General features: G+C 53.5%; 1 protein-coding gene across 1 annotated transcript in view; it reads right to left on the bottom strand.

The window, feature by feature from the left end:
- Itpk1 (inositol-tetrakisphosphate 1-kinase) overlaps nucleotides 1-27,174 on the bottom strand; it is a 144,187-nt gene that overhangs the window by 41,524 nt on the left and 75,489 nt on the right. The window contains exon 3 of the mRNA XM_004649325.2: nucleotides 17,562-17,687. Within this exon, the coding sequence (XP_004649382.1) occupies nucleotides 17,562-17,687 (126 nt within the window). The remainder of the gene's footprint in view (nucleotides 1-17,561; nucleotides 17,688-27,174) is intronic.

The following is a 27,174-nucleotide window of genomic DNA, read 5'->3' as shown; positions in this document are numbered from 1 at the left end:
AATGGAACCCAGCTGGAAATTGGGTCTTTCAATGTGACCAAGTTAGGATAAGGTCATGGTCCATGTGGATGGTTACTCGTAAAATGCAAGGTATGTGGATACACACAATGAGAAGCCCTGGGAAGGGCAGATGTCTACCTGCCAAGGAGCACCAAGGAGCACCTGCAGCCACCGGAAGCCAGGTGTGAGGCATGGATCACTCTCCCTCAGCTTTGGGAAGGGACCAGTCCTACCAGCACCTTGACCTTACATTTTCAGCCCCAGAACTATAGCGGAGCAAGCTGCTGTTATTAAGCCAGTCAGCCAGGCACTTGGTTAAGAGCCCTTCGAAATTAACTCACCACCTTCCTTCACCCACTGCCACCCTGTAGCCTGGCACAACCCCCCTCCAACACACACCAGCCCACATTCCAGTCTGAGGTCAGCAAAGGCCAGGGGAGAAAAAAAAATCCTCGGTGCTTTTTCCCTACAAACTTTCCAAAAACAGATTCATATCCACTTCTTGTCTGAAATTTGTCTCCAGGTCATGGCTCTTCTCTGCCCTGTCTGCTGAAAGCTGAGAAATGCCCTCTGTCCCTCACTGGTGACTGTGTGCCCACTGTAGTGGATTCCATGGTTCCACTACAGTGCCACCAACCTAAATGTAGAACACAGCCCTTCAATGCTTCTCTCTCCCTTAGACCCACATATCGACTTGCCCAGACCTGGTGCTCTTAAAGAAAGAGCCAGGCAGCTGGATCTGCCACTGCCTCAGATTGGGGCAAACAGAGAGGCTTGCTGCAGATGTGTGAAGAGCTGCCCTGGAGCCATGCAGCTGTGCCCAGTATCCCTCCTCTGCAGCCCCCGCTCACCCAAGAGCAGCACTTGAGCCTTGCCTTCTCCTAGGAGCCTAGGCAGGCATACCATAGAACTCTTCCTTTACCAGAGCACATCCAATGAGCTAAGTCTGCTTTCCCAAGGGCCTGTCACGTGGGAACCCTCCTCACCCTGTTCACACATCCGGGTCCTAATGCTCCAAGGCTTCCACTCAGCATACCTCACATCAGCCGTCAGCCGCTGACGGGGCTAAAAGACAGCAGATGCATGGCTGAACACCCGGCTCCCAGCTTCGCAATCCTAGCCAGAAGGTTCAGATTTTGACCAGGCCTTAAAACTCCAGAGCCTCCCCCGCCTCCCCCTGCCCAGAAGCAACCTGGCGTGTGGGAAGAGCATGTGGCCAGGATCAGGCCATCCAGGCTCTTTGGGCTGCCCCCCTTTCACGCTGGGCTTCTCAGGGGCTGCAAGGGCTTACTGTATCTGACCCTGAAGATCCTTGAAGGATGGCCTCAAATTCCACAAGTCTACTGACAGGAGAAACCTGAGTAGCAGCACTTCAAAGTCACACAGGGCTGTCCTATACGGGAGGGACAGCTGTTTGCTGGGGGCACTCCAGGTGTCACCAAGGTCACGTGCACTTGCTACATCCTGCGCTAAGGATGCTGACAGACACACCGTGCAGGGATGGCCTCACTCCTCCCCAGAAACTGAGGCCATCACAGACACACACCTTTCAAGGCCCCAGGCCCCACAGGAATATCCACTGGTCACTGAAAAACAAAGCTGATGCTGGCCTCATCACCAAGACAATGCTTTTTTGTTTGTTTGTTTGTTTGTTTTGTTTTTCAAGGTAGGGTCTCACTCTAGCCCAGACTGACCTGGAATTAACTATGTAGTCTCAGGGTGGCCTTGAACTCATGACATTCCTCCCACCTCTGCCTCCTGAGTGCTGGGATTAAAGGTATGCACCACCATGCCTGGCAAGACAATGACCTTTAACGAGGGCCCAAAATCACCAAAGCAGGAATTTAAGCCAAGTTTGTGGAGGAAATAAGCGTGCATGGAACCAAGGGGGAAATAACCTGACAAGCAGGCGCTGGTGAGCTTTGGAGGGATGAAGGCGCAAGTTCTCTTAGAAGGGCCCTGCTAAACCAGAGCTCTCTGGAGACAGAGAAACGGGGGCAAAGACATCTTCCAACTGCTTTGCTATCACAAGTAGGTTTTCTTCCAAGCTTTTCAGCTCATCTATTACATTGAAGGCCTCATGCATTTTTCACAATTCTTCTAGAATTAACAAATTGCAGGAAGAAAGGCCCAAGCCATCTCCATGGCAAATGCTAAACACTTGTTTCCTGGGAGGACTGGCCTGCCAAGAGCCCAGATTGGGATCTTAAGTGCGGGAGGGCCAAGAAGGGAGAGAAAGTCCCACCATTGGGGGACAGAGGAGGGCAGTCAGGTGCCCATGTGGAGCACAAGTTCCCCAGACCCACAGGATGAGGTCAACAGGGGACTACTGATACCTCAAAGGGTGAGGGGGAACATGGTTTCCGCCCTGTGAGTCCAACAGACGAGGTGCCACTTCCTCCACAGCCCCATGGGCGGGGAGCGAGGCACAAGATTTGCTCTCATGCAACAGAATACTAACAGAAGTCTTGAGTTCCAATCTTGCCTCTGCTCACATCCTCCATGTCTGGAGCAAGACTCTAGAGTCGTGACTCCACAGCGTGCTCTGGATGAAGCTACCTGCAGGAGCCACTGGGATATCCAGGGGATGTCAGATGTGTAAGCACTGAGCAGAGGGTAAACAAGAGGAGTCCTGAGATTCTGAAACACTGAAGTCAGAAGTGAGCCTGACACCAGGTTCTGGGCTTGCCCTACCCAGCCTGTGCACCCTGCCCCCCCCCCCAGCAGCACCGGCCACAGGCCACAAGCAGTGACCCTCTGGAAATGGCCCAAGTCATGGAGATGGACTGAGTCTACCACACTGACTAGAGGGGTCCAATGGCTTTTAGCAACAGCCCAAGCTATCCCCCACTTTTGAGAAGGTAGTGGCTCATTTCTTAGAGATGCATGCCAAATTTATCTGTAGATTCAATGTGTCTGAGGTTTACTTGAAAATCACCAGGTGTACAGGGATTCATTTAGAGTTCATTTGCAATGGCTAGAGTCTCTGATGCACCCATAGTCTTCCTCTCTTTCTCTCAGATAAATAAAAATAAATATTTTTTATTGCTGCTCAACTTATAATAGCTGGGAAATGGAACCAGCCTAGATGTCCCTCAACTGATGAGTGGATAATGAAGATGTGGCACATTTATACAATGGAGTTCTACTCAGCAGGAAAGAAAAATGAAGTTATGAAATTTGCAGAAAAATGGATGGATCTGGAAAGGTTTATACTAAGTGAGGTAACCCAGGCCCAGAAAGCCAAGCGCCATATGTTCTCCCTCATATGTGGATCCTAGCTACAGATGATTGGGCTTCTGTGTGAGAATGAAAATACTTAGTAGCAGAGGCCAGCAAGTTAAAAAGGGATATAAAGGGAAGAGAAAGGAAGGGAGGAGGGTACTTAATAGGTTGATATTGCATATATGTAAGTACAATGATTGAGAAGGGGAGGCAATATGATGGAGAATGGAATTTCAAAGGGGAAAGTGGGGGGGTATTACCATGGGATGCTTTTTATAATCATGGAAAATGTTAATAAAAATTGAGAAAAAAAAACAGATCTCAGAAACTCCTGAAAAAAAAAATAACCATAACCAATGACAAGTAATGAAAGCAGCTGTCACTTGTCTATGGCTTGCTATAAGCTCAGCTCTGGATAACATGATTTCTAAGCACCATTTCTTTTAATATAAAAGTCCTATGGGGCAAGAGCTAAAATTCTAACTCCTAGAAGAAAATTGTGGGCCAAAACCAAAAACACTGTGACTTTGGTCACAAAACAATGGTTTGGAACCTAAAAGCAGAAGGCATGGAAGAGGAAGGTGGCTAACTAGATATCATCAGAATGAAGAGCTATAAACCAAAGGCCCAATGTTGTCCAGCAAGAGCCTGGGCATGGCCTCCACCTGGCAGATGCATAATCCCTAACCTGTCTGCCGGAGCCAGGAGGGGCTTCTGGGCCCAAGTACTTGTGGGTTCCCCAACCGTAATGTGAGGGTGACATGGTTCTATCTAATTTTGGGGGGCCTTAAGACCCTGAGAGGTTCTGATCGAAAAGGAGGTTCCTGGCTATACGTGTGAACTGTCCCAACAGCCCACTTCCCTTGACAGCATTGAGCCCCACATTACACTCATGACTAAGAGCTGAAAACCCGCCCCACCAGGGGATGTGGCCTCATTGGGACTGCCATCGTGGGGCTCTGGCTTGATGGACAGCCTAGTAATCTCTCTGCTGGTGACTGGCTCACTGGAACGGAAGAATGCACCCTAATGCCCTTCCCTGCCAAGTGAAGACCACCTGGCCCGGGGGAAACTCCTGCCTTCCTCACTTGTGAATTTGGGCCTCCCTAAACTTTGGCCCTCATCTGTAAATTAGAGCTTGCAAAAGATTTTACCTCATAGGACTTTAAGGAGAAAAAAAAAAAAAAACACCTCAGCTTTATTGGGATATATCCCATATGGCATCAAAGTTACCCACTTCTAACTCACAAGTGTTTCCTATATTTGGCTGGGGACATAACTCAGCAGCAGAGTGCTGGCCTAGTATGTTGAATCCTAGCATCCTCTCCCACCCAAAATGGGGTGCTTGCCTAGAACCCCACTGTTGAATGAAACAAAGACAAGTCTAGGTTTAGCAAGAGATTCCAGTCTCAGGGACATGAAGAAGGGCTACAGAGAGCAGAAACCCGATGCCTCCTCTGCTCTGAATGTGCACAGGGCATGTGCCCGTACCACACAGAAAAGAAATTTTAAAAAGGAGATCTCTCTTCTTTTCTCCGACAGCACCCATTTCCCATTTCTCCCAACTCCCTGAAACCATGACTCTACATTCTGAGCACTCCTAGGAACAGAATCAAAAAACAGCTCTGTTTTGCGACTGGCTTCCTCCACTTACACACGGCTTTCAAGTCATTCCTGTTGTAGAATGTCAGCGTCTCGTTCCTCCTTTTAGCCCAATCACATCTGTGCATGAATGTCCCACTCATCACTCTGCAGATATGTGCTTATTTGTTACTTTTGGGCTACTATGAATAACACTGCTATGAGCATGCTTGTGAACAGTAATGTTTCCATTTCTCCCTGGCATATGTCTGGGGATGAGAAGACAAAAACCACAGAACTGAGCTAGCTCCTCAGGCATGGGTGTCTTACAGTCATAATCCACTGTGGATACAAGCATAGCACCTTGTCTGCTATCTAACACGCAAGTCATACAAGACATTGCATTTAGCTCTCAGAGCAGCCCTGTGGTCTACAGAGCAAGCACTGACATTTTTATTATTGTTTGCAGATAGAAGTTTCAAGCTAGGCATGGTGTAAGCCCAGCACTCAGGAGAATGAGGTGGGAAGATTGTGAGTTCAAGGGCAGTTTGAGCTACATAGTGAGTTTTAGGCTAACCTGAGCTACACAGTGAGAGCCTGTCTCAATGGAAGGAAGGTAGAAATGAGGGCAGGAGGTAAGAAAGCGGAAGATGGTTAAGGGAGGGAGGGAAGGGGAATGACCTAGTCTTCTGACTAGGTTCACAGACAACCAGCAGGAGTTCTGCCACAATCCAACCAATGGGCCCAGTATCACGCCTCAGAGCTCTGCCGAGCACCTTAGCACCTACTATTTCTGGGAAAAATCTGGCCAAAAGCAGCTGACAGGAGGAAAAGTTTGTCCTTCCCTCCCCCCGCCACAAGGTAGGGTCTCACTCTGGCCCAGGCTGACCTGGAATTCACTATGTAGTCTCAGGGTGGCCTCAAACTCACAGCAATCCTTCTACCTCTGCCTCCCCAGTGCTGGAATTAAAGGTGTGTGCCACCATGCTTGGCTGGAGAGGGTTTTTGATTTCAGCTTATAGCTTCAAGGGGAAGGTTCATTGTGGCAGAAAAGAATGGCAGAGGCTGGGCACCACATCTTGCAACAGCAGCTGATAGGAAGTAGCAAGGATGAGCTGAGCTACTGTTGGCAAGGGGACTGATAAGTGTCAAGGTCTGGCCCCCAGCACACCTCCTCCAGCAAGGCTCAGGCTTCCTAAGTGCCACCAGCTGGTGCCCAAGTATATAAACTATGTGAAGCTGTGGGACATTTCACTTTCAGACGACCACACTTACAGAGGCTAAGACTGTCTGAAGGGCTTTCATTCCCCACAAAGACTGAGGACTCATCTGGAAGCTCAGTGCTACACAATTCTGTGCACAGCCTGGCTAGGTGGGTCTGGACCAGCAGACCAGGGGTGCAGCTAGCAGCAGGTCGGGGAGAAGAGGCTGGAACTATCCAGATGTCCTGCAGCCCAGTGGACAAGTCTGCAGATGACTGCTGTTAGAAACACAGGCTCCAGGAAGGCACACCTCAGGAACACTTATGGAGTGACCCACTTGGACCCCACAGAAGCAAGTCTGTTCCATGACCTCAGGGAACTGTCACAGAGCTGAGGGTAGGAGGCTAGCCTCTATGAACACACACACACACACACACACACACCGGCAAGAGTGTGAGGCTGGTGTAGGTGCCACCGCTCAGCTACTGAGTAGTCCCGTCGCTCTCCTGTCACAGGGCTGAGGGGCCTCCCAAGCGGCAACGTGCTGAGTGGGATGACTGGTGACACTGGGTCTGCAGTGTTGATGGGAAGTGGGCACAGGGATGAAAGAGAAAATCTAACCATGACAGAGATGGAGGGGGCGGTTCCTAAAGCACCTGGCAATAAGCCTTCATGAAGGGGCATGGGCATGGGCGAGGAGGAGGAAGGTTATTCTGAGCAGGGGCAAAAAGCATAGGCTGGGGAGGGGGAGCCTGGCACAACCAAGGACTTGCCAGATGCATGGTGTGGCTGGGGCGATCAAATCCAAGGGGGAAGGTTACATTCAGGCCAACGGCAGGAGCAATTAGATACAGACCAGCAGGGAAGCTGGCCTTGATGGGCTCCTGGACCAGGGTGGGTGATGGGGGCAGCTCTGAAGCTGAGTAACAGCACAAGGCCATGGGGTGAGACTGGAGCAGACAGGCCTTGGCGGTGTGAGATGCACTGCTAACCTTGGGGCTGTGTCCTTGGACGGCATGTAGAGGAAGAACTCAAAGGTTTCTTGAGCAAACCCCATCTCTGCGACTTGGTGGGGGAGAGGGGACAAAGAAGATGACAGCACAATCCAGCCCCCGCCTGCCTGCCCCTCAGTCCTGCCTGTCGCGTGGGCCTGAGTGCAGACTGAGGTGATCAGGCCCTGACACAACAGCCAAGAGCAAGAGGGTCCAGGTTCAAGGTCCAAGCAAGCTGCGCGATGCCAGCCCACAGGGTCCTTTCCAGGGCCTTGGGCATGTGGCAACACACCAGTAGGCAACAGGAGATGGCTGGGATCCTGGCACTCTGGGCACCAGGTTATCTCCAGGCCAAGACTCACTGATTAGAAAGAAAGCAGTAGGAAGTGCAGCGACCCCTGGCAGGTGGGGGCAGAACTGGGACTGCTTCTATGGAGGTAAGATGGAGAACGCAGACATGCTATTTCCATTCCCAGTATCCATCCTGTAGATTCCTAAGACGAGCATGCAAGGGTGGTCACCGGCGCTTGTTTCTCAACAGTGGCTGGAGATGTCCTGATAGCCCCACAGTGGAGCCCCAGCAAGCCAAGGGCGGTACGGCCGGCGGATGTGCATTGGTAAAATGACTGAGCGGCTCACAACAACTAACCGCGTTCACTCCAAGGTACCCTGCATGCGACGACAGGTCTGGGTAAAGAAAGACCTGTGTGCTCAGCCTATCCACACCCCTTTGGAAGCTCTCAGCCACCAGAACCAGTGGCTGCCCCAAGAGGGGGTAAAGCTAGCAGCTGGGCAGCAGGGGCAGGAGGAAAACTCATCAGAAAGTGTTCCATGCACTGGTGTCATCAATGTGCCACAGGACGACTGAGAGCCACAGAGATGCCACCACGTGTGACTGTTAAGAATCACCATGCCAGTGCACATTGATAAGACTCGCATCCCACATTGGTCAAGGGGTGGGCGAGACCTGGGGACGTGCGACAAGGGCAGAGCAACCTGCCTCCCTTCCAGGATTCAGTGAGGGGTTCACAAAGGAGCACCGGAAGTTACAGCAGCAGGCTCTGGGCTCTTTAAAGAACTTCATGTGACCTACATCACCTGATGGGAGGAGGAGGCCCACTCCGGATTGGGCGATGGGGGCTGTGGCTTGAGCACCCAGAAAGAAAACAGGGCTCCTAGATATGATTCTGCATGCATGCCCAGGGCACTGGCACACCAGGGAAGGCAGATACCAATCATGACCATCCACCTCAGCCACCTCGCAGGCGGCCTGCAGCACAGCTCATGCTCCCACCAGCCACCCGCGAGCAGTGTGAGTGTGGAGAGCCATGGGCTCTGTGGGGAGAGTGCTGCTCCTGCAGAAAAGCCCAGAACAACCATGCCCTGGCCAAAACCCAAGTGCTGGGGACTGGGCGCCACCAATGCAGACACCTCCTCCCTGTCTGTCCCCAGATGCCAGCACTGGACACAAGCTTTCTCCATCTTCTCTCGCTGGAAGGCAGGTGAGGCACCAGCCTGCGTAGTTAACCGCCAGCTGTCGTCGCTCTATCCTAGCGCCGCAGCACCGGATGGGAATCTGGACGAGGCAGAGACTACACACAACCCATAGAGCAGGAAGGACGGAGGGACGGGCTGGGACTTTCACTTATTAAGGGCCACAGGCTGTGGGGCTGGTAGGGCTTGAAGTACATCCTGCATCACTGTCACCGTGATCAGCTGAGCCACATGAGGACAGGAAAGAGGCGGCCTGGTCCAAGGTCACACAGAATGAATGAATGAATGTGTGTGTGTGTGTGTGTGTGTGTGTGTGTGTGTGTGTGTGTGTATACATACATACATATATATATACACACACTATGTATATGTATAATACACATACATACACATATATATACATATATATAGTGTGCATGTATGCATATGTGCGCATATATATGTATACATGTATGTGTGTATGTACATGTACATATACATACATACATACATATATATATGTATATATATATATACATATATATTTTTTTTTAAACACAAGCCCAACAGACTGGCCTTTTTTTTGTTTTTTGTTTTTTTGAAAGGGAGAGAGAGAATAGGTGAGCCAGGGGCTTCAGCCACTGCAATTGAGCTCCAGATGTGTGCAACCCCTTGTGCACGTGTGACCTTGTGCACTTGTGTCACTGTACGTTTGGCTTTCGCGGGGGCTTTGTGGGCAAGTGCTTTAACTGCTAAGCCATCTCTCCAGCCTATCTATCTATCTATCAATCAATCTATGAATAAAATATAAATGTATGTATAGTCTCACCCCCCAGTAGTCCTACTCCATGAACCAAAGTGCCTACAGAGTCCTCCCCACTCTCCTCTGAGACTTTTACAGTGAAACCCGCAGCAGCAAAGGCCCGCCTGCAGCCCGTCTCTGCCCGAGTTCCCGGAGCAAGCAGGGACACCCTGTGACCATGGGCTCCCCGCCCGCTCCACACAGCACGTGGCTGGTTGGCAGGAGGAAGCCATGATCCAAGAAACTCAGCTTCTACCTCCAAGAGAAAGACAAGTCCTGGGACCGGGCACCGTCTCTGGCAGTGCGGCTGAGCTGCGGGACAGCAAGGGGCGGGGGCCAGGCACCCGAGGCTCCTCACCTGTGTATGAGCCTCTGCAGCCTGCCCGTCTCCAGCACGCTCTGGCCACGTGAGAACAGGAAGAGCTCTCGTTGCCAGGGGTACTCCCAGCCTGGCACACAGTTCTACAGACAGCTGGCCTGCTGCTGCAATGCTTGGGTTTCTACTTCAACAGCAGCCAAGGAAAGGCTGGAGGTGGGAACTGCCCTACCACCAATCCTTGCCACGGGCAAGGGCCTCTTCCCACTTAGTGAGCTTAAGAAGTAGACTGTGGGCTGCAGAGATGGCTTAGCGGTTAAGCACTTGCCTGTGAAGCCTAAGGACCCCGGTTCGAGGCTCGGTTCCCCAGGTCCCACGTTAGCCAGATGCACAAGGGGACGCACACGTCTGGAGTTTGTTTGCAGAGGCTGGAAGCCCTGGCGCACCCATTCTCTCTCTCTCCCTCTATCTGTCTTTCTCTCTGTGCCTGTTGCTCTCAAATAAATAAATTAATTAAAAAAATATATTTAAAAAAGAAAAAGAAGTAGACTGTGGCGCCTGGAGGTCAACTCAAGGGTCATCAGAAAGGCAATGCCATTTGTCCTCAAGGGGCCCACGGCTTCTCAGAGGCGACCCGGCCCAGGCCTGTTCTGAGCCCCGCCTGTCCCTCAGCGCACTGCGGGCATCCTCCCCCAGCCACTGCAACCCCAGGTCCCTGCATGTCTCCCGTCCCCCAAGGGCCCGGGCAGAACTTCTACTTGCTTCTGGATTCCCCTGGCTTAAGAGGCCAGGTTCAGCCGGCATGTCCAGTGACAAGGGCCTCCCTGTTGCACAGGCCTTGCTTTGTCCCAGTCCTTATCTTAACTGGGCCGTGTTATGTTCTCGTCCACTTACTCGGGTTTTGCTTGCAGCATCCCTGTTCCCAGCTCACACACGCACCAAGGGAACCCACTGCGCAAGGGCAGGCGCTGCGTCCTCCTGGCCTGTCTTACCCACTGCTGTATCTGTAATGTCCTTTACAGTGCCTGGCACATAGTTGAGAGCCCAATTACAACATGACGAATGACTGACACCACAGATCAGTGCAGAGAAGGAAAGACACATGGGGGCCGGGTGCCAGGAGGTGCAGAGCCACCCACACGGGTGCGCAGGGAGGGACTTGGAAAATGTCATGCCTCACACTGTCCTCCCACAGAGGACCAACATCAGCAGAGGGGCATCTTCACTCTTGGCAAGGATTCCGAGCATCCTTTGCCATCACGCCCAGCCCCTCTCTTGGGTGGTAACGGGAGGCAGGTCTACCTGATGCCTGAACCTCCTGTCCACAGGGCAGGCCAAAGGCACTGAACGGCCCCCTCCTGTGGCAGAAAGAGCAACGTCCAGCCCTGCCACCTGATTCAGCCTCTGCACACAATGGGCAAATTGTGTGGCCATCTCCCTCATGGGAGGACTGGACTTGTGACCCGCAGGAGCAGTCACATGGACACTGACCTCATGGTCACCCCAGGATTGGATCTGCTCCTTAGGGATTAGTATGAGAGCCCGCTTTGAGTCCTTGCCTTCTACCAGCCAATGTTTGGCTACCCCTGGGCCACTGACTAGCCAGCCAGCCACCTGGTAGAGGAGTGTCCACTGGCTGGTAGTCAAAGCCCTTCTGGGCCACATACGTAAAGAATATGGGCAACATCCAGGCATGGTGGTGTATCCTTTAATCCCAGCACTCGGGAGGCAGAGGCAGGAGGATCGCCATGAGTTCGAGGCCACCCTGAGACTACCTCAGAAGAAGGAAAAAAAGAGAGAGAACGTGAGCTACAATGCTGGCCCTGCTGCTAACTGACCAGGGGCAAGTGACAACTTCCTTGGAGTGAGCTTCCTTGACTGAAAACTCAGTAACTACTTCGTTAGCGTGAAGATTGGTGGGAGAAGAGCCACGGGCAGAGTGATGGCACTGCCCAACCAAAGGCAGCCTCAGCTGGGGATGGGTGGTGACGACGCAGCGACCAGGTTCTGACTCTGAGCCCCAGAGCCACATGCAAAACCAACACAAGTTTATAATGTTACATAATGTTTCCACGGGTTTCGATGCAGGCTTCCTAATTGGGCTGAGAACAATGAAACCTTTGTCCTTCGCTCCTTCCTCTCACCCCTTCAGTGCAGCACAGACCCTCTCCTGCGGCTGGCAGGTCGGCCTCAGGGCCAGCACACCCTGCTGGAGGCCCAATTGCACCAGGACCTAGGAGGTGATGGCCCATGCTCACGGTGGCCACCTTTGGAACTAGATGGGACCACTCCAAAAGTCACTTAAGTGCCGTCCAGCGTGCGTCCTGAGCAGCAAGCAGGGTAATCGGGGCCCAAGTAGGTTGGCTGGGGAGGAGCAGAACCAGGAACAAGAGCCAAATCCCCCTGGCCCACCTCCCGACCCTGCCTCTTAAACTAAGTGCAGCCATATTTCCGCTGCCCTCTCACGGGCTTGCCTCCCACTTTGGGACACTTTCCTAATCACTGTCTCACTGACTCCACTTACAACTGAGGACTCTCAGGTCGGCTGGGGCCAGAGATAAGGCTGGGAGAGCATTGCTACTGCACTGCAGTAACAACGTGCTCAGCAGGGTGGCCGAGCGCTCCAAAGGGCCAGGCCAGTGCCAAGGGTCCACATGTGCTGCCCCCCGACACACACACATGCAAGTGCCGGCAGTACTTACTTATGCCAGGCATTGTTCTAAGCTCAGCGCATTATTATTAATCTAATACAACAAACCTACGGGATGTTTCAATTTTTTTTTTTTTAGCAAGGTAAGGGACTGTGGCAGCACTCAAGTCTGTCGCCTACAGGGAGAGCCTATTTGCTAATGCAGGAACTGGTCATGGCCAGGACGCTGAAGGGGCCAGTGTGGCATAAGAGGCCATGTCGCTGCAGGGCAGAACCACGAACTTCACCACCTTCTTGTGCCTGTGGCCAGTCAACCTGTCGGGGGCTGTCGCGTTACCCCGGGCTCTCAACACTCCGAGGGGCTGCATGCAGTCTCCTGAGGTCACGAGGCTCAAGGAACCACTTGCATGACTCGCTAGCGGGAGAGCCCAGCCTGAAATCCCCTCTTAGAGGTAGGAGACACCCTCCTGCCAGGGCCCAGACCTGCCTGATTCCTGTCCCCTGGATGGAGCTTCTGCGCTGTGACGAAGCACTGTTTCTCCCACTTAGCACGGTGGAGAGCCAACGCATGGTGTCACTCCCTTCCTATATCCGTGGGGCCAGTAAAGCACTCTGTCCCTCTACACGTAATGAAGGCCCGAGGACGATGCTTTTTCCTGTCCCAGCAGCTGAGCTGACACTCAACCGCAGTATAGCTGAGGCTGAGAACACGCTCCCTTCACAGCCTGGAACCTCGGGCTGCAGGGGACTGTCTGGCGTCTTGCCTGCTCGGAGTTCATCTCGCACTGGCAGTGCTCCTCCTGAACACAGCCTCTGTCTGCCAATGCGACTGCTCTCATCTCCACCATCCTGCTCCCTGGTCTCTCCACAGGAGGCAATCCTGGCTCTAGAACCTGGCACGAAAATGCTCTTAGTGGGCTGGAGAGATGGCTTAGCGGTTAAGCGCTTGCCTGTGAAGCCTAAGGACCCCAGTTCAAGGCTCGGTTCCCCAGGTCCCATGTTAGCCAGGTGCACAAGGGGGCGCACGCGTCTGGAGTTCGTTTGCAGAGGCTAGAAGCCCTGGCGCGCCCATTCTCTCTCTCTCTCTCTCTCACTCTCTCTCTCTCTCCCTCCCTCCCCCCCACCTGTCTTTCTCTCTGTGTCTGTCGCTCTCAAATAAATAAATAAATAATTTTTTAAAAAAATAATTAAAAAAATGCTCTTAGTACCAGCCTAGCCTGTGCTGCCTGCATCAGCCCTCCTAACCTTCCTCCTCTCGCTGTCCACTTCCTACCACAACCGCGTACCCCTCGGGTCCGCCCAGCCAAGGCTGTCCCCTAACATGCTCCTGCTGACATGTGCACAGGCATGTTTCTGATGTACTAGGCACCAGGGGCAAGGTACCAGGAATAGATGCAGCCTTGTCTCCTTACCCCCCATCCAGGAGGGCAGAACATACAACTGATGACAAGTTGCAGACATTCAAATGGTGGCAAGGACAGGTTCAAGATGAGGGGGGCCCAGGCCAGGAGCCGTGCCAGCTGTCAGGGAGGAAGATGCTCCTCAGGAAATGTGTCTGAGCTGAAGAAACATGTGCAAAGGGAGGGCAAGAGTCAGCCCTGAGTGTGCTGCGGAGGGTAGACAAGACTGGGACAAAGGCAGCAGCCATGTCTCTCAGGGCATACTGGGGACAATCAAGGTCTTTCCAGCTGATCAAGATGGGACGGAGACAACAGCCTCCGCCCTCTAAGCTCATGCATGTGGCCCAGAAGAGTCACATGCCTTGTGGGTTACAATCCTTATGGGGCAATTCTGGGGTTCTGAGTCCAAAGGGGCAACTACAGAGAAGGGCCACCAGCTCCAACCCTAGCAGCCATACCTAACAGGTGGAGCCAGAAGCAGCAAAGAAGGCTCCTGGAGCTCCTGAGGAATTGACAACGAGGCCAAGAGGCCCCAGGGTCCTTGTGGATGGGCCACACCCCTGGCCCAGGAGGGCAGATCCCCAAGGGACCTTTGCCCAGGTCTGTACACTGATAACCAAATCTCAGGAAGTAGGCAGGGGCAGAGGTGCCAGGCTGCTGGCTCCACATGACCCTTGGAGCAGAAAGTCAACTGAATCACCACAGGGACCCCCCCAAATGCAGCCTTGGTGAGGCTGATTCAAACAAACAATAACAACCAAGAGAGACAGAGAGAGAGCAAGAGAGAGGGAGGGAGAGGGAGAGAGAAATGGAAGCAGTGGTTTCTGTGGCAACCAGCCCCTCGACCCTTTGCCAGACACCTGATCCCAGACAGGACAGTACAGCTCCCCTTGAGGCAAAGCTCCTTCATCCTGCCTTACTGCTAGTGACATCTAAGGTGAGGAAGGACTGCTCTGCACACTGGATCCTGGGCTGTGCTTCTTCTTCTTTTTTTCCCCGAGGTAGGGTCTCACTCTAGCTCAGGCTGACCTGGAATTCACTATGTAGTCTCAGGGTGGCCTAGAACTCACGGTGATCCTCCTACCTCTGCCTCCCGAGTGCTGGGATTATAAGACGTGTGCCACCATGCCCAGCATGGGCTCTGCTTCTTGTCTCGAAAATCAATGTGCATGACCACTGTGACCTCCCTATCTCTCCAAGGCCCCAAATCATGCCAATGCCCCCTTGTTTTTGTCCAAAGATAAGAGTTGAAACAAGGAATTGAAAACAAAGGACATAGTTATGGTCAAATGTCAGCTTCCTAAGTCCATGTAGTCTGGCTCTCTCATCTGTGGCTGAGGGAGATAACTAAAGCAGAGCTTATGGGGTCTCCCCATTGTGTGCTGGCCTTTACCCCGGCCTTTGGAGATCCTTCCCCAAAGGTTTGTTGTCTTCCCTGGAGGGCATGTCCTGGCCTTATCAGGGATCTGGCCTGGCCTTTCACTGAAATAGACTGTAATGAAAATGTACCCCAGAAGTACCCAGGTAGAAGGTTATCATGAGGTCACTTCCCTGGGCAGGGGCCAGCTAGTTGTGTGGCCTGGACAGGCAGACTCCGGGACACAGCCAAGACCCTCCCAGGAAAACTCCCCCCACAGCTGGTAGCCTTGAACTGCAAATCGCATGTCCCAAAGCACGCACATTCTGTGATGCTGTTTCCTAGACCCAGAGCAGCTGTCCTGTGAAGCCATCTTCCTGGGCTGAGGGCCCTGCGTATCTGGGCAATGAGCAACGGGTCTGGCCCCCTCAGGGCAGGGGCTACTTAAGGGCCAGGCCTTTATAGATGGCCCCCATGGAAGTGCAGAGGTCAAGCTGGAAGCAGCCGCAGTAAGAAGACGGTAGGGCCTCAGCACACTGCCCACATTTACTCCTCACACCCTCCCTGGGAAGGGAACCTCATCTTCATGATGAGAAACTGCCATCGCGGGGGTCACGTGGCCAGTGGATTTAGAAGCTGGGTGGGTCTCCCGGGTGGTCTGACTCCAGTCCTCCCTCTTATCCAACTGCAAAGGCAGGCAGGCAAGCAGTGTAGCTGGCAAGGGTTCAAATCCTACCAGACCACAGAGATGTGGGCAGGCTCCTCCCCCTCCTCACCTAGGCAGGGAGTGGGGCTAGTTCACTGTTCCACGAGCGAGTGGGCTGAGGTCAGTAAAGGGCTTTACGCCAGAGCCCGGCAGGGTGACCACTCTGTGAGCGTCTCCTTACTCTCCTTACACACCATCCAGCCTAACCACACACAGCTTAGCAGGGTCCCTGGCAGGACACCATCCTCCATGGGATCAGCAGCTCCTATCCTAAGGGACCATGTGACTTAGCAGGGTCAGCGTCTCCCCAGACCACATCTGTCACCCAGGGGCCGGACACTTGTGGGCCTCTCATAGGACAGAAGAGGAGGCAGCCATGGCCAGCAGGCATGAGGATGATTGCTTCTTCGGTGACTCCCATGGGGACGGCACCACGGAATGGTGGCAGAGGCAGGGGCTTGAGAGGCGGCACGTGGGCTGCTCGAGGGACCAAGCTGGCAGTAAATCCTCCAAGAAAGACAACATGAAGTTCTGGCTCTGCGGGTCCCTGCAGACATGCTGCATGTGATTATGAGCCTCAGGTTCCTGGTTACAAAACAAGCCTGGCAGAAGTCCTGCCCGAGGGACATAGTCGTATGAAGTGGGGACAGGCTGGTTCCTTCTCGGCTCAGCCAGGCCGGGTCATGGGGAGAGGTATACGGCCAACCGACTGTATACCGAGGTATAGGGCACACATTCTCGCCTTGATGCGCTCCTAGGCAGAGCCTACCTCAGCAGGCGTCCCTAGCTTTCTGGGGCTCCCTTCAGTGGGAGGGGACTGTAACAACACCTTTCCAGCAATCTCAGTCTGTAAGAAGACAGAGCTTGCAACTGGGAAAAACTCAGGGCTGCTACCTCACAAGTGACTGGCAGGGTGTGACATGGAGGCAACCCTACCCCGCCAATCTGTGCCCCAGACACAGGGCGCCAGGAGCAGCTCTGAGTGGTAGTTGGGGGGGGCGGGGGCGATGTCCACAGTTAGAGTTGCCAGGAAGTGGGGGAAACCCATGTGGAGCTCAGGAGGTTGAGGCCACCAACCCTGAACACGTGGCAAAGAGGAACGCTGTCAGCAGGATGGCTGCTGTGCGACAAGAGCCCCTTTGTCCTGGCAGAGAAACGGATGTCCACCCTCCAATCATCACGCATGAAAAGCGCTAGTTCAATCACTCCATGCCCCAGGGAGGCCCAGGGACATCCACTGTTTGGGCTGCATTTTTGCTGATACTGTGACTTTGTTTCATGACCCCCACGTGGCTTTCCAGAGGAAAGAATCACGTCTGTCCACAAAAGAGGACACACAGGGCAAGACAGCAATGGCGACAGCAACTGCAGCCCCATGTGAAAGGCCTGGGGCAGAGGGTGGATCACCCGGGGGTCAGGACCCGGAGTTGCTGGGGAAATGGGTGGGGAGTGGGGAACAGGCTGCAGAGTCGTGAGAAACATCAAGCTGGGCTCAGCAAGGCACACAGCTGGGGGGTACGCTACCAAGGCATGTCATGGTACAAAGGCCCTTAGGAGACCCCTCGCTTCAGGATCCCACCCTAGAGCCAAGGAGGAGCCACCAGTCAGGGCCAAGTATACCTGTGCTGAGAATACAGGGGCCCATCGGAACCAATACAGGTGCAGGGAAGTGAGGGCTGCTATTGGGTCAGTTCCCATGCTACACCCCAAGACTAAGGCCTGGCTTGGAGCAAAGCCTATGACCCACCAGTGACAGAACCCATCTGCACACGCCATAGCTCCAAGATGCTTATGGCCGTCCTGGGCTTTCCCTCTGCTCCACAGGCCCCACCGCAAAGTCCCACCGCACCGACTCACCTGGAACCTGTGTACCAGCTCCAAGGACTGGCTGTCGTTCTGGTCGGCCTCAAGGATGACATCGGTCAACTTGTGAATGATGACATCCAGGGGGCCCTGCTCCTCGATGGGCCTGCTGAGGTTCAGCTGTGAGGCAGAGCACACGAGAACAGTTTCAGCACCTGAGTCTACGTCCCTTCTACCGCCCACCTGCACGGTGCATGTTGTCAGAGCACCCTTGAGCCTTGTCAGCACACCAGAGAGAAATATGGCCGGGACAAGCCCCATGCCCCCCGGGATCCCACCACTCTACACTCCTAACAACTCCAAAGACACACCTCTGCTCCCCAAGCCCTTCGCCACCCAGTGCAGAAACAGACGAGCAAGCCAAGCTCACTGAGCACGTCACGTCACTCCTACAGCTAGGGAACGCAGGGCTCAGAGAGACTAAGTAATGTAAGTAGGCACATAGATCAGAACTGGGATGGAAGCAGGTATTCTTTCAAGGAGATTCATAAAGTCTCAACAACGTGGCTCTCTTGGCAAACCTAAGCGTTACTGCTCGAGAACCCGGCCACTTGCAGTCCACCCTAAAACCTGGGTCCACCACGGACAGCGGAGGAGTGCCTGTGTCAGCTGAGTGCTGCGTGCTCTGCTCTGCTAGAAAATGTGTTTGTTTTGTCAAGAACACAGGGTTGGGAAGATCACGCCCCAAGGGAGCCAGAGCCGCGGACTGACAGTCAGCATCACCTGACCCCAAGCCAGGAACACCTGCCAACAGCAGGGGCAGCCTGACACTATGCTTCCTGACTCGCCAGATGTCTGCCGCCAGCACGCGGCCGCCACCACCTGCAAGGCCAGTCTCCTGGGGGTGGGGGTGGGGTGGGTGGCGCCAGCCTGGCATCTGGCCGACCCCACACACAGCCTGAACGGAGGCCAGAGGCCCCTTCTGCCTCATCCCCAACCTCCCACTTGACCATAACTCCATCCAGGGGATTCAAGGCTGGCCGTGTCATCGAAGGACAGTAAATGGTCATTTCAAGGAGGTGCCAGGCTGACAGCGTGAGTGTGTCCTTTCATTCCCAACCACTGTGGAAAGGATTTCACAGACGCGACTTTTGAATCTGCCTTGATGAATGTGGCCTGATGGCTAACTGGGACCTGAGGCAACTGGTCTGCCTCCCAACCCACCTCCGTTCTCTGCTGTGTGCCTACTCCATGCCCTGGGAGTCTGTCCTTCAGAGCCACAAGCACCTAGCTGCTGGCTGCTGGCAATCAGAACTGGAGAACTGGAGACCCCAGTAGAAGATGGCAGGAAAGGTTGGTCAAAAGAATCATTTCCCTTCAGCTCCTGGGGTATTTCTTCACAGCCCCTTTCCCAGTCTGCCATGTGGCTTGAGTGGCATTTTCAGTTCCTTCATCCTGGCAGTGCTGTGGGTAGTGACAGCTCGCCACACTTGTTAATACTGGGTACTTTGTCTCGTTACAGATATCCCCTTGCCCACACCTGTCACAGATAGCCCCTTATTTTAACTTTTCCGATAAGCCTTTGGAATGTGCCTGCTCTTTCCTGCTGATGTCCTTAACTCCACTTTTTACTGTCTGCCAGGAAAGATGTTAAGGGATAGACCCTACTTAGAGGGAGGGGAAAAAAAATCCAAGAGCCCTCACAGTAAGAAATCACTGAAGAATATGCTTCCTTTCCATGGTGACAAGCTTGTGTACCAAACAAACCAACACAGCATGGCCAGACAGCTGAGACGCCAGGAGGAGGAAAGGAAGGGGCACATTCTGAGGGTTCTGTTTCATTGTTCAAAACAAGGTCTCACTATGTCACCCAGCTGGCCTTGAACTTACGGGTATCCCCCTGCTTTTTCCTCCCAAGGGTCTTCTGAAACCTGGGCACACATTTGTCCTCACTGCAAGACCAGGAGAGGGAATGACCTTCCCACCTTCCAGGACTGAACACCAAGAGCCCAGAGAGGAAAATCAGCAGTCCCAGTGCCGGCCCCTGCCAAGCCACCAGCTCGCCAGAGCTCATCATGCCCCAGACCCCAGCTTTTCTTCTGGTAAAGTGAAGAAACTGCAGGGGCCTCCCTGGCTCTATCTGCAGATACAGTATGACACTCTGATCCTACCCCAGCAGAATCTGCAGGGACGTGGAGAAGCTGGCAGGAAGAGAACGGGAGACTTTCAAGGTGGCACGGCCATGCCAGGTGATCTCCATTGTGGACAAGCACCACACGGGAGGTCAGTATTGTCAGACCCAGAAAGCTGTGATGACAGCTGGATCCTTACATCTCCAGTTCTCCCTGCAATATAGGTGGGACAGAGACCACCAACCCAAAATAAGCCAGGGGTCCCCTGAGGGATCAGGGAAGGAGGTGGGCACCAGCCTGAGGCCTGTAGACCTGACAACCAGGGGCTGTTTGGAAAATAAGCTCCCTGCATTCCTGGCTACTCCGCTAAAGGTAAACAGTTGAGTCTGGAAACTGGCCATCTTCCTTTGTGTATTTTCCAAGCATTTTTATGCCAGTAAAACCCTTTCATAAGAACATTAACTTGGGACATGCATCAGGCCTGGTGGCTCTCCATTCTCCAGCATGACCACTTCCTGCCATGGCATCTTTTCTTCTTTTCTTTTCTTTTCTTTTTTTTTTTTTTTTTTTTTTTTGAGATAGGGTCCCGCTCTAGCCCAGGCTGACCTAGAATTTACTGCATAGTGTCAGGCTACAGTGATCCTCCTACCTCTGCCTCCTGAGTGCTAGCATTAAAGGTGTGAGCCACCATGCCTGGCAGGGGAAGGGGGAGGGAGAGGGAGGGAGAAAATGGGCTCACCAGGACCTCTAACTGCTGCAAATGAACTCCAGAGACATGTGCCACCTTTGCACATCTGGCTTTACGTGGGTATTGGGGAATAGAACCCAGATTATTAGGCTTTGCAGGCAAGCACCTTAATTGCTGGGCCATCTTTCCAGCCATCTTTTCTTTTTGGCTTTTTGAGACAGGGTCTCAGTAGTTCAGGCTGCTTCTGAACTTGCAGCCATACTCCTGATTCTGCCTCCTGAGTGCTGGGATAACAAGCACGCACTTCCATACTGGGCTCTGCTGGGGCAGTAAGCAGGCCTGAGATGTCTCACAGGATTCTGCCAGGACCATGTTCCCTCAAGTAGCCCCACAAGCCACGATCACTCCAAAAACATGTGTTACCATGTGTTACCATGAAACTTCTTCAAAGAAGCCTCAAGCTCTCCCTACTGCTTAGAAAGGGCAGGATGGGACTCTGATGAGACCAGAACAGTGTGTCATGGGGAAAAAGACCGCTTCCTGCAGCCAGAATGCCACCTCCATGAAGTAAGGACTCCTTGGAGGAGGGGAAGGTATACCTCAGAGCAGGGGTCAGCCAAAGCACGGTCCCCATGGAGTGGGAACCTGGGCATACCTGAACTGAGTGTAAACTTGTGACCACTCTGCTCCCAAAACAGAGAACATTCCAGGGAGTGTCTTGTTCTCTTCTGTGGAAAGGGGTCTGATTTGTCCCTCTCAGCAAGTGGTAAGGGCGTCTCTGTGAAAAGGCTGCCCGCTGAGGCCAGAGGTCTGCGGGTGCTCCATTCCCAAGTCACGCCATCCTGCGAGGCCAGCGCTGGGCCCAGTTCCCTGCAGCATGCAGGGCTCAGAATTCACAGAGAACAAGGGGCCACTGTTTCTCTCGGTGACAAAAGCGGTGAAGCTTACAGGGGGTGGGGCAGCTGGGGGAGTGGGCAGGACAAAGCCCACAAACACCAGTGGCCCGAGAGTCGCCTCTGACTTCATCTAACCTGGTCATGGCATGGACGGCTCCGCAGTGAGCCTGGCCCTCACGCCGAGACCACCACCCCGCGCCCACAGCGAGGCACACTGGGAAATCCACCCAACTCCACTGCTTCCCGGCTAACCAAGGTCATCGAACTGAGCTCTGCCTCAGTTTCCCCATTCATATGACAAAGATGTTGTCAGCCCTTCTCACACTTACCCAAGCAAAAGTTCAATGCTTTTGCTCATTTCTTAACTCACCCTGTCCACAACAGAAAGAATTCCTGGGCCCCTCTTCTCATCCACACTCCCAGAGTCCTTGGTACCTGCACTAGGACTCCCTCCTAGCTTCCAATACATGGCATTCCTTTAACCCACTGTTTCCCTGGGACACGTGATGACTGCCCGACTCTAGGACTGTTCATCACTATTGGCTCTTCAGGATCCTTCATGCACAGCATGTGGCATCTCGGGGCCACAGAAGCTCATGGTTGCTGACCAAAGCCTACAGCTGCCTGGAGAGTCCAATCAGGCCGCAGCGTGCAAAAGCTCTACCTGAAGCCGGAGGGGAGGTCAGGTGCCATCGCCTTTGCAGAGCCTCTGGTGCGCAAAGCTTTGCAGGTCTACACCACATCCAGCTCCCACACAGCTGCTCAGGCCTGCCATGAACACGCGGGGACTCATGAATTCAATCGGCGATCTAAGGCGAGGGCCCCTGAGGCAGGCAGAGTGTGGTAAGCCAACACATGTTCTGAGGTCTCATAGCTTGGACACTATGTTAACGGTACCTTGCCAGTGAGCTCAGTGCACTCAATAAATGTCAGCTGTTATACGCCTCCTTGTTAATCACGTTATGACTGACCAATGTGAACCTGGCATTGTGTCATAAGAGCTCAGCACATGCCAGAACTTAAGTTCTGCAAAGCCTGGGTCACTCGTACTGGCTGACATTAGCATTGTCAAAGCAAGCACGGCCACACTTAAGCAGGCTGCGGTTCTAATGACAGCTGTCCACTAAAAGGGCCATGGGTGCAACGGTGCTGATGGTAAGCACTGACCACATGGGGTGCGGATGAGGACGCTGAGTCACGAAGATGGCTGGCCACACGCCCAAGGGACGGCGAAAACCCAGGTTGCTCCCTCGCGGGCACCTCACTACTGTACCCCAGGTACCCAAGGCGTCCCTCCCCTTTCCTCCTTGCATGCAGCCTGTGGGGCAGTGTGTTCTCAGCTGCAACTTCAAATGCAAGCTGCTGCAGCAAAAGTTTTGCCTCAACGTGAGTGGGACAGATGATCTAGAAGAAAGGCCTGATGTGTGCCTCTGCACCCACTAAGAGTCCCGGATCAAGCAGGGGCCGGCCCTGAGGTTAGAGTCTGGCAGGGAGAAGCAGGTCAGACTCAGGTCTGCGCCCCTCAAAGACAGCGGGCATTCTGTGGGTTTGACTCCAGAGGCAGGCTCAAGAGAGGACACAGGGGCTTTCTGGACGAGCAACTCACTCCCAAAGGAGGGCTGTGTGTCCCTCAGTAAGGTCAGCGGGGGGGGGGGAGGGGGGGTCACCTGTGCCAGGCCACTAAAACCAGCAGTCACCCAAAGGCCTCTGCCCCAGACCAGGGAAGGAAGCTGGTGCCAGTGGTCTCTGACCCAGTTCCCCAGTAACCATTTCCAGGGACAAAGAAGTGGCTTAGCAGTTAAGGCTCATGCCTGCAAAGCCTCAGGATCCAGGTTCAGTTCTCCAGGTCCTATGTAAGCCTGATACACATGGTGGTGCATCTGGAGTTCATTTGGAGGGCCTAGAGGCCCTGCTGTGCCCATTCTCCCATCCTCTCTCTTTCTCTCGCTCTCTGTGTCTCAAACAAATTAATTAATTAAATATTTTTTTAAAAAGAAGTGGGAGAAAGCAGCTACTCAGTAAAGGCAGAAGAGAGGGCAAGCTCCCCCCACCACAGAGGAGAGCCGACCCAGGACAGTGGCCTTGTGGCTCCTACGTCGAGAAACCTACGAACCAAGTTTACTCAGAGATCCAGAGTCACTCGGCAGCACAGCTCTTCAAGAACAGGGCCGACCTCTCATTATTGGGAGCTGCAAAAGCCCAGGCTTCGTTCCTGCGTCTGAGAGCCAAGTTCAAGAGTGAGTTGAAAGGCTAAACCCACCTAGGCCCTCTGGTCTAGAAGTCCCTCTCCGGGAGGTGTGAGGAAAGGGTCCGCACGGACCAGAGTGAAGACCTGGTGCACTTGTCAAGGGTGGGGGCTGGCTGCACTCCTCAAGGGAGCCACCAAGACGGCAACAAGGAGGTCCTGGTGAAGAAAAGGCGTGTGTCTGTATTCTGACCACTGGGCACAGGAGAAAACTACAAGTGTGGCCAGAGCACAGTGGGCATAGCAGTGATCGTGTGGACACAGGGCAGGCGCCGCTGTACTTCCTGCTTCCTTGGAGGGCAAGTGTGAGTACCTCTAACCAGTGATCTGAGGAGGAAGTGGTCCATGCCCCTTCCTGGGCAGAGTATTTCACTACAATGTGAGGGTCTCTGGGGTGCTCTTGTTCTTCCTGGCTGGCTCTGTTCCTGTGATCCTGGAGATGGAGGGCTCTGACATCCCCATGACGGGTGGCACAAGGAAAAGGAAAGTCTGGGTTCCGGCCCCTGGGACCTCGCAGGTTCTTCCCCCACCCCAAGTGCTTCTTCTTTCACTGACTGAAATGAGGGAAGTGTGTGCAGACGGGACAGGAACTATGGGAGAAAAGTCAATTACAGCAGTGGCCCCAGTGGGCTTCGGATGGGATTTTTAAAACTATGGTTTGGTTTCTGGATGAAACACAGGAACAATAATTTAAGCTGTCAGGGGAAGAATACTTGGGGATCTCTTGGAGTCGCAGGCTGAGACCCTGAGCAAGCTGCACACACCCAGGACAGCTGCTAAGAACCCCTAAACCCGCCCATGAGTCCCTCAAAGCTAGGTGCTTGCCCAACAGGCTGCCTGTCTTGTTACTGTTCACAGTGGCACGCTTGGGACAAAGACAGTGCCATGTGAAGCAAACCGTGCCTGTCGCCAGGCCGTCCTTCCTTCCTGAGGGGAAGCACACGTCACAGGCTGGCACAAATAGACAAATAAATGGATGGAGGAAGGAACAGACAAGGACTGGCAGATCTGGACCCACATGCAGCGTCCGACTGTCTGACTGTCCTGAACATACAGTGGGCGTCCGGGATTGGAGGAAGCAGCTCCCTGCATCCTCTTGTCTTAGGTCCCTTCTCTTTCAGTGCCGTTTCGCCACCTGAGCCTCCCCAGGCTCAAGGTGGCTCCTCCGCAGGTAGAACGGTACCAAGGGGTCAGAGGGTAGGGCTGAAGCGTCCAGCTGCACAGGCCTGGGGAGGACACAAGGCTCATGCCCTAGGCCTTCCCATAACAGCATATACCACGGACAAGCTGCTGAGCACAGCCAGCTTGTGGTGCAGATGTCAATGGCAGGGATTTCACCGTGGTCATGTGAGACTGGATTTGCTCTAGCTTCAATTGAATACTTTTCACCTTGTTGGCTCTCTCCGCCAAGGTGAACCTAGTAAGCCCATCCCGGGAATGGAGGAGCCTTACCCCACCCAGACCAAGTGCCGAATTGAGCAGATCAAAACATTAATCCCCCTCATTCCATCTAGAGCAGCCAAGGTCAAGGCGACCATCTACAAGTGAGGTGAGGAAGGTTCCAGGAGGCAAAACAATGAAATAAAGCAGGAAAACAGTGAGCAAGGGGTTGCCACCCCATACCATCCCTGGGATCCAGAGCGAGTTCCCTAATGCCTCTGCTTCCTTCAGATGGCATAGCTAGCCAGACAACCTTCCCTGGAGGTGACAGGCAGTGATTATGTGACCCAAGATTATATCCAAGAACATCTGCCCTGGCATCTCAGCCACTCTTGGCTTGTGGATCTAGGAGATGGAGGATGTTATGGAACCCCAGCAGGGGGCACTGTAGCTCTCCAGCAGAACTCCATCTCCTGACCCTCCTTGTGAAAGTTTCCTGAGTGTGCCCAAGGCTAAGGTTCTGGTCTCTTGCATCCTGCTGGTGGGCCAGCACATGGGGCATTATTTATAATCACCAAAACTAATAAACCAAATCCAGTAAGAAAGAATGCAACAGGATGCCAGGCTGTCATGAGCAAGCTTAGGAAGTGAGTGAGAGGACAGAGGGCCCAGGGCAGTGTGCTACGGCATGCGGAAGCAGGACAGTCAGCGGCATCTGCTTACCTGTGCCTAGAGTGTCTTAGTGTGCTCTGAAGACCTAGTGTGAGTGGCAGCCTCTCTGGATGGGAGGGGGGCTCCCATGGGACTGGGTGAGGGAGTCTTCTCACACTGGGAAAACTAGAGCTGTGGGCTGGAGAGATGGCTTAGCGGTTAAGCGCTTGCCTGTGAAGCCTAAGGACCCTGGTTCGAGGCTCGATTCCCCAGGACCCACGTTACCCAGATGCACAAGGGGGCACACGCGTCTGGAGTTCGTTTGCAGTGGCTGGAGGCCCTGGCGTTCCCATTCTCTCCCTCTCTCTCTCCCTCTCTCTCTCTTTCTCTCTGCCTTTCTCTCTGTGTCTGTCTCTCTCAAATAGATAAATAAAAAATGAACAAAACAATTTAAAAAAAAAAAAAAAGAAAACTAGAGCTTCAAACCAGTAAAGCATCTTATGTAGGAAGAGCATGTCTAGAGACTAAGAAGCCTGGGTTCAAATTCAATCATTACCTAATATGCACTGAGCCCCTGCTCTAGGCCAGGCCTGTAAGCATTGCAGATAGATTTCTGCCTTTAATCCTCACACTACTACCTGTGAGGCAGGGTGTCTCTCACGGGGACCCCATGCCAGTGGGTGCCTTGGTACTCCGATCACCAGGACTGGGAAGGATGGAGTAGGGTAGGAAGCCGTGAGCAGTGCCCAGGATTTGGTCAGTCACTCTCAGCACACCTGCGTCTGCTTCTTCATCTGTACCATGGAGCCCGGGCACCCGCATTTCACATTCAACGAAGCAGCGCTGGCAAGTGTATCAGCAACTAGCCGGCCCAGAGCAGGTTCTCAGGAGGCCCCTCCCCTGTGCAGGGTGCCAGCCTTGTGTCCTGGGGCTTCTCTGCTCTGGTCCCTCCAGCACTTAATCCATCAGTCTTGGTCTTTGCAGGGAGGGGCAGCCTCCACCTCAGGTGCCAAACAGGAAGTGTATTTCAGGTTCAGGAGCCCAGGTGCAATGTCAGGGCTTTCAGCTGCCTCACTCTCTGGCTTCAGAAGTATTGACATGGCCCAGCCTGGCCTGGCCAAGCATGCCCACCGTGAGCTGCAGAAAGACCTTTGGCATAAAAGACCTCTACATCCTTGTCAACGTCAGGATTGTACCCTATTCCTTGTGTGGCCTGACAGTGCCCAACTGTGCCAGGGAAGCAGACATGCATGGAAAAGACTCATACTATCCACTCACCCACCTCTGTACACAGAAATTCCTGACCACCTCACAACCATCACGCTAAGCACACGTAAAGCCATCTTGCTCTGAGAGGGCTGGGGGAGACTAAGTCACCCAAACACACCACTGCTAGGGAGAAAGAGACACAAGCATCTTCTCACCACAAATGCTCACCTTCTCCTTTCCTCATAGCCATAGCTCACCAGGGATCAGCCGACAGTTCTCTCTAAACGAGCCCCATGTCTGGATCCCTATGCCGGGCTTTTGGAGGTGCTCCATGGGATCCACCAGAGAGACACCTGCTCATTAAATTCTCCAAGTCTCAAGAGGCCCAAGAGTAAGTTGACCTAGCAGGGGAAGCAATATGCAGGGGATCCTGGGCTTCAGAGCAAGCAAGGACACTAGAGCACTG

This window comes from Jaculus jaculus, chromosome 7 (assembly GCF_020740685.1).
Source record: "Jaculus jaculus isolate mJacJac1 chromosome 7, mJacJac1.mat.Y.cur, whole genome shotgun sequence".
Taxonomy (NCBI): domain Eukaryota; kingdom Metazoa; phylum Chordata; class Mammalia; order Rodentia; family Dipodidae; genus Jaculus; species Jaculus jaculus.
This window is presented reverse-complemented; position numbering and strand designations above follow the sequence as displayed.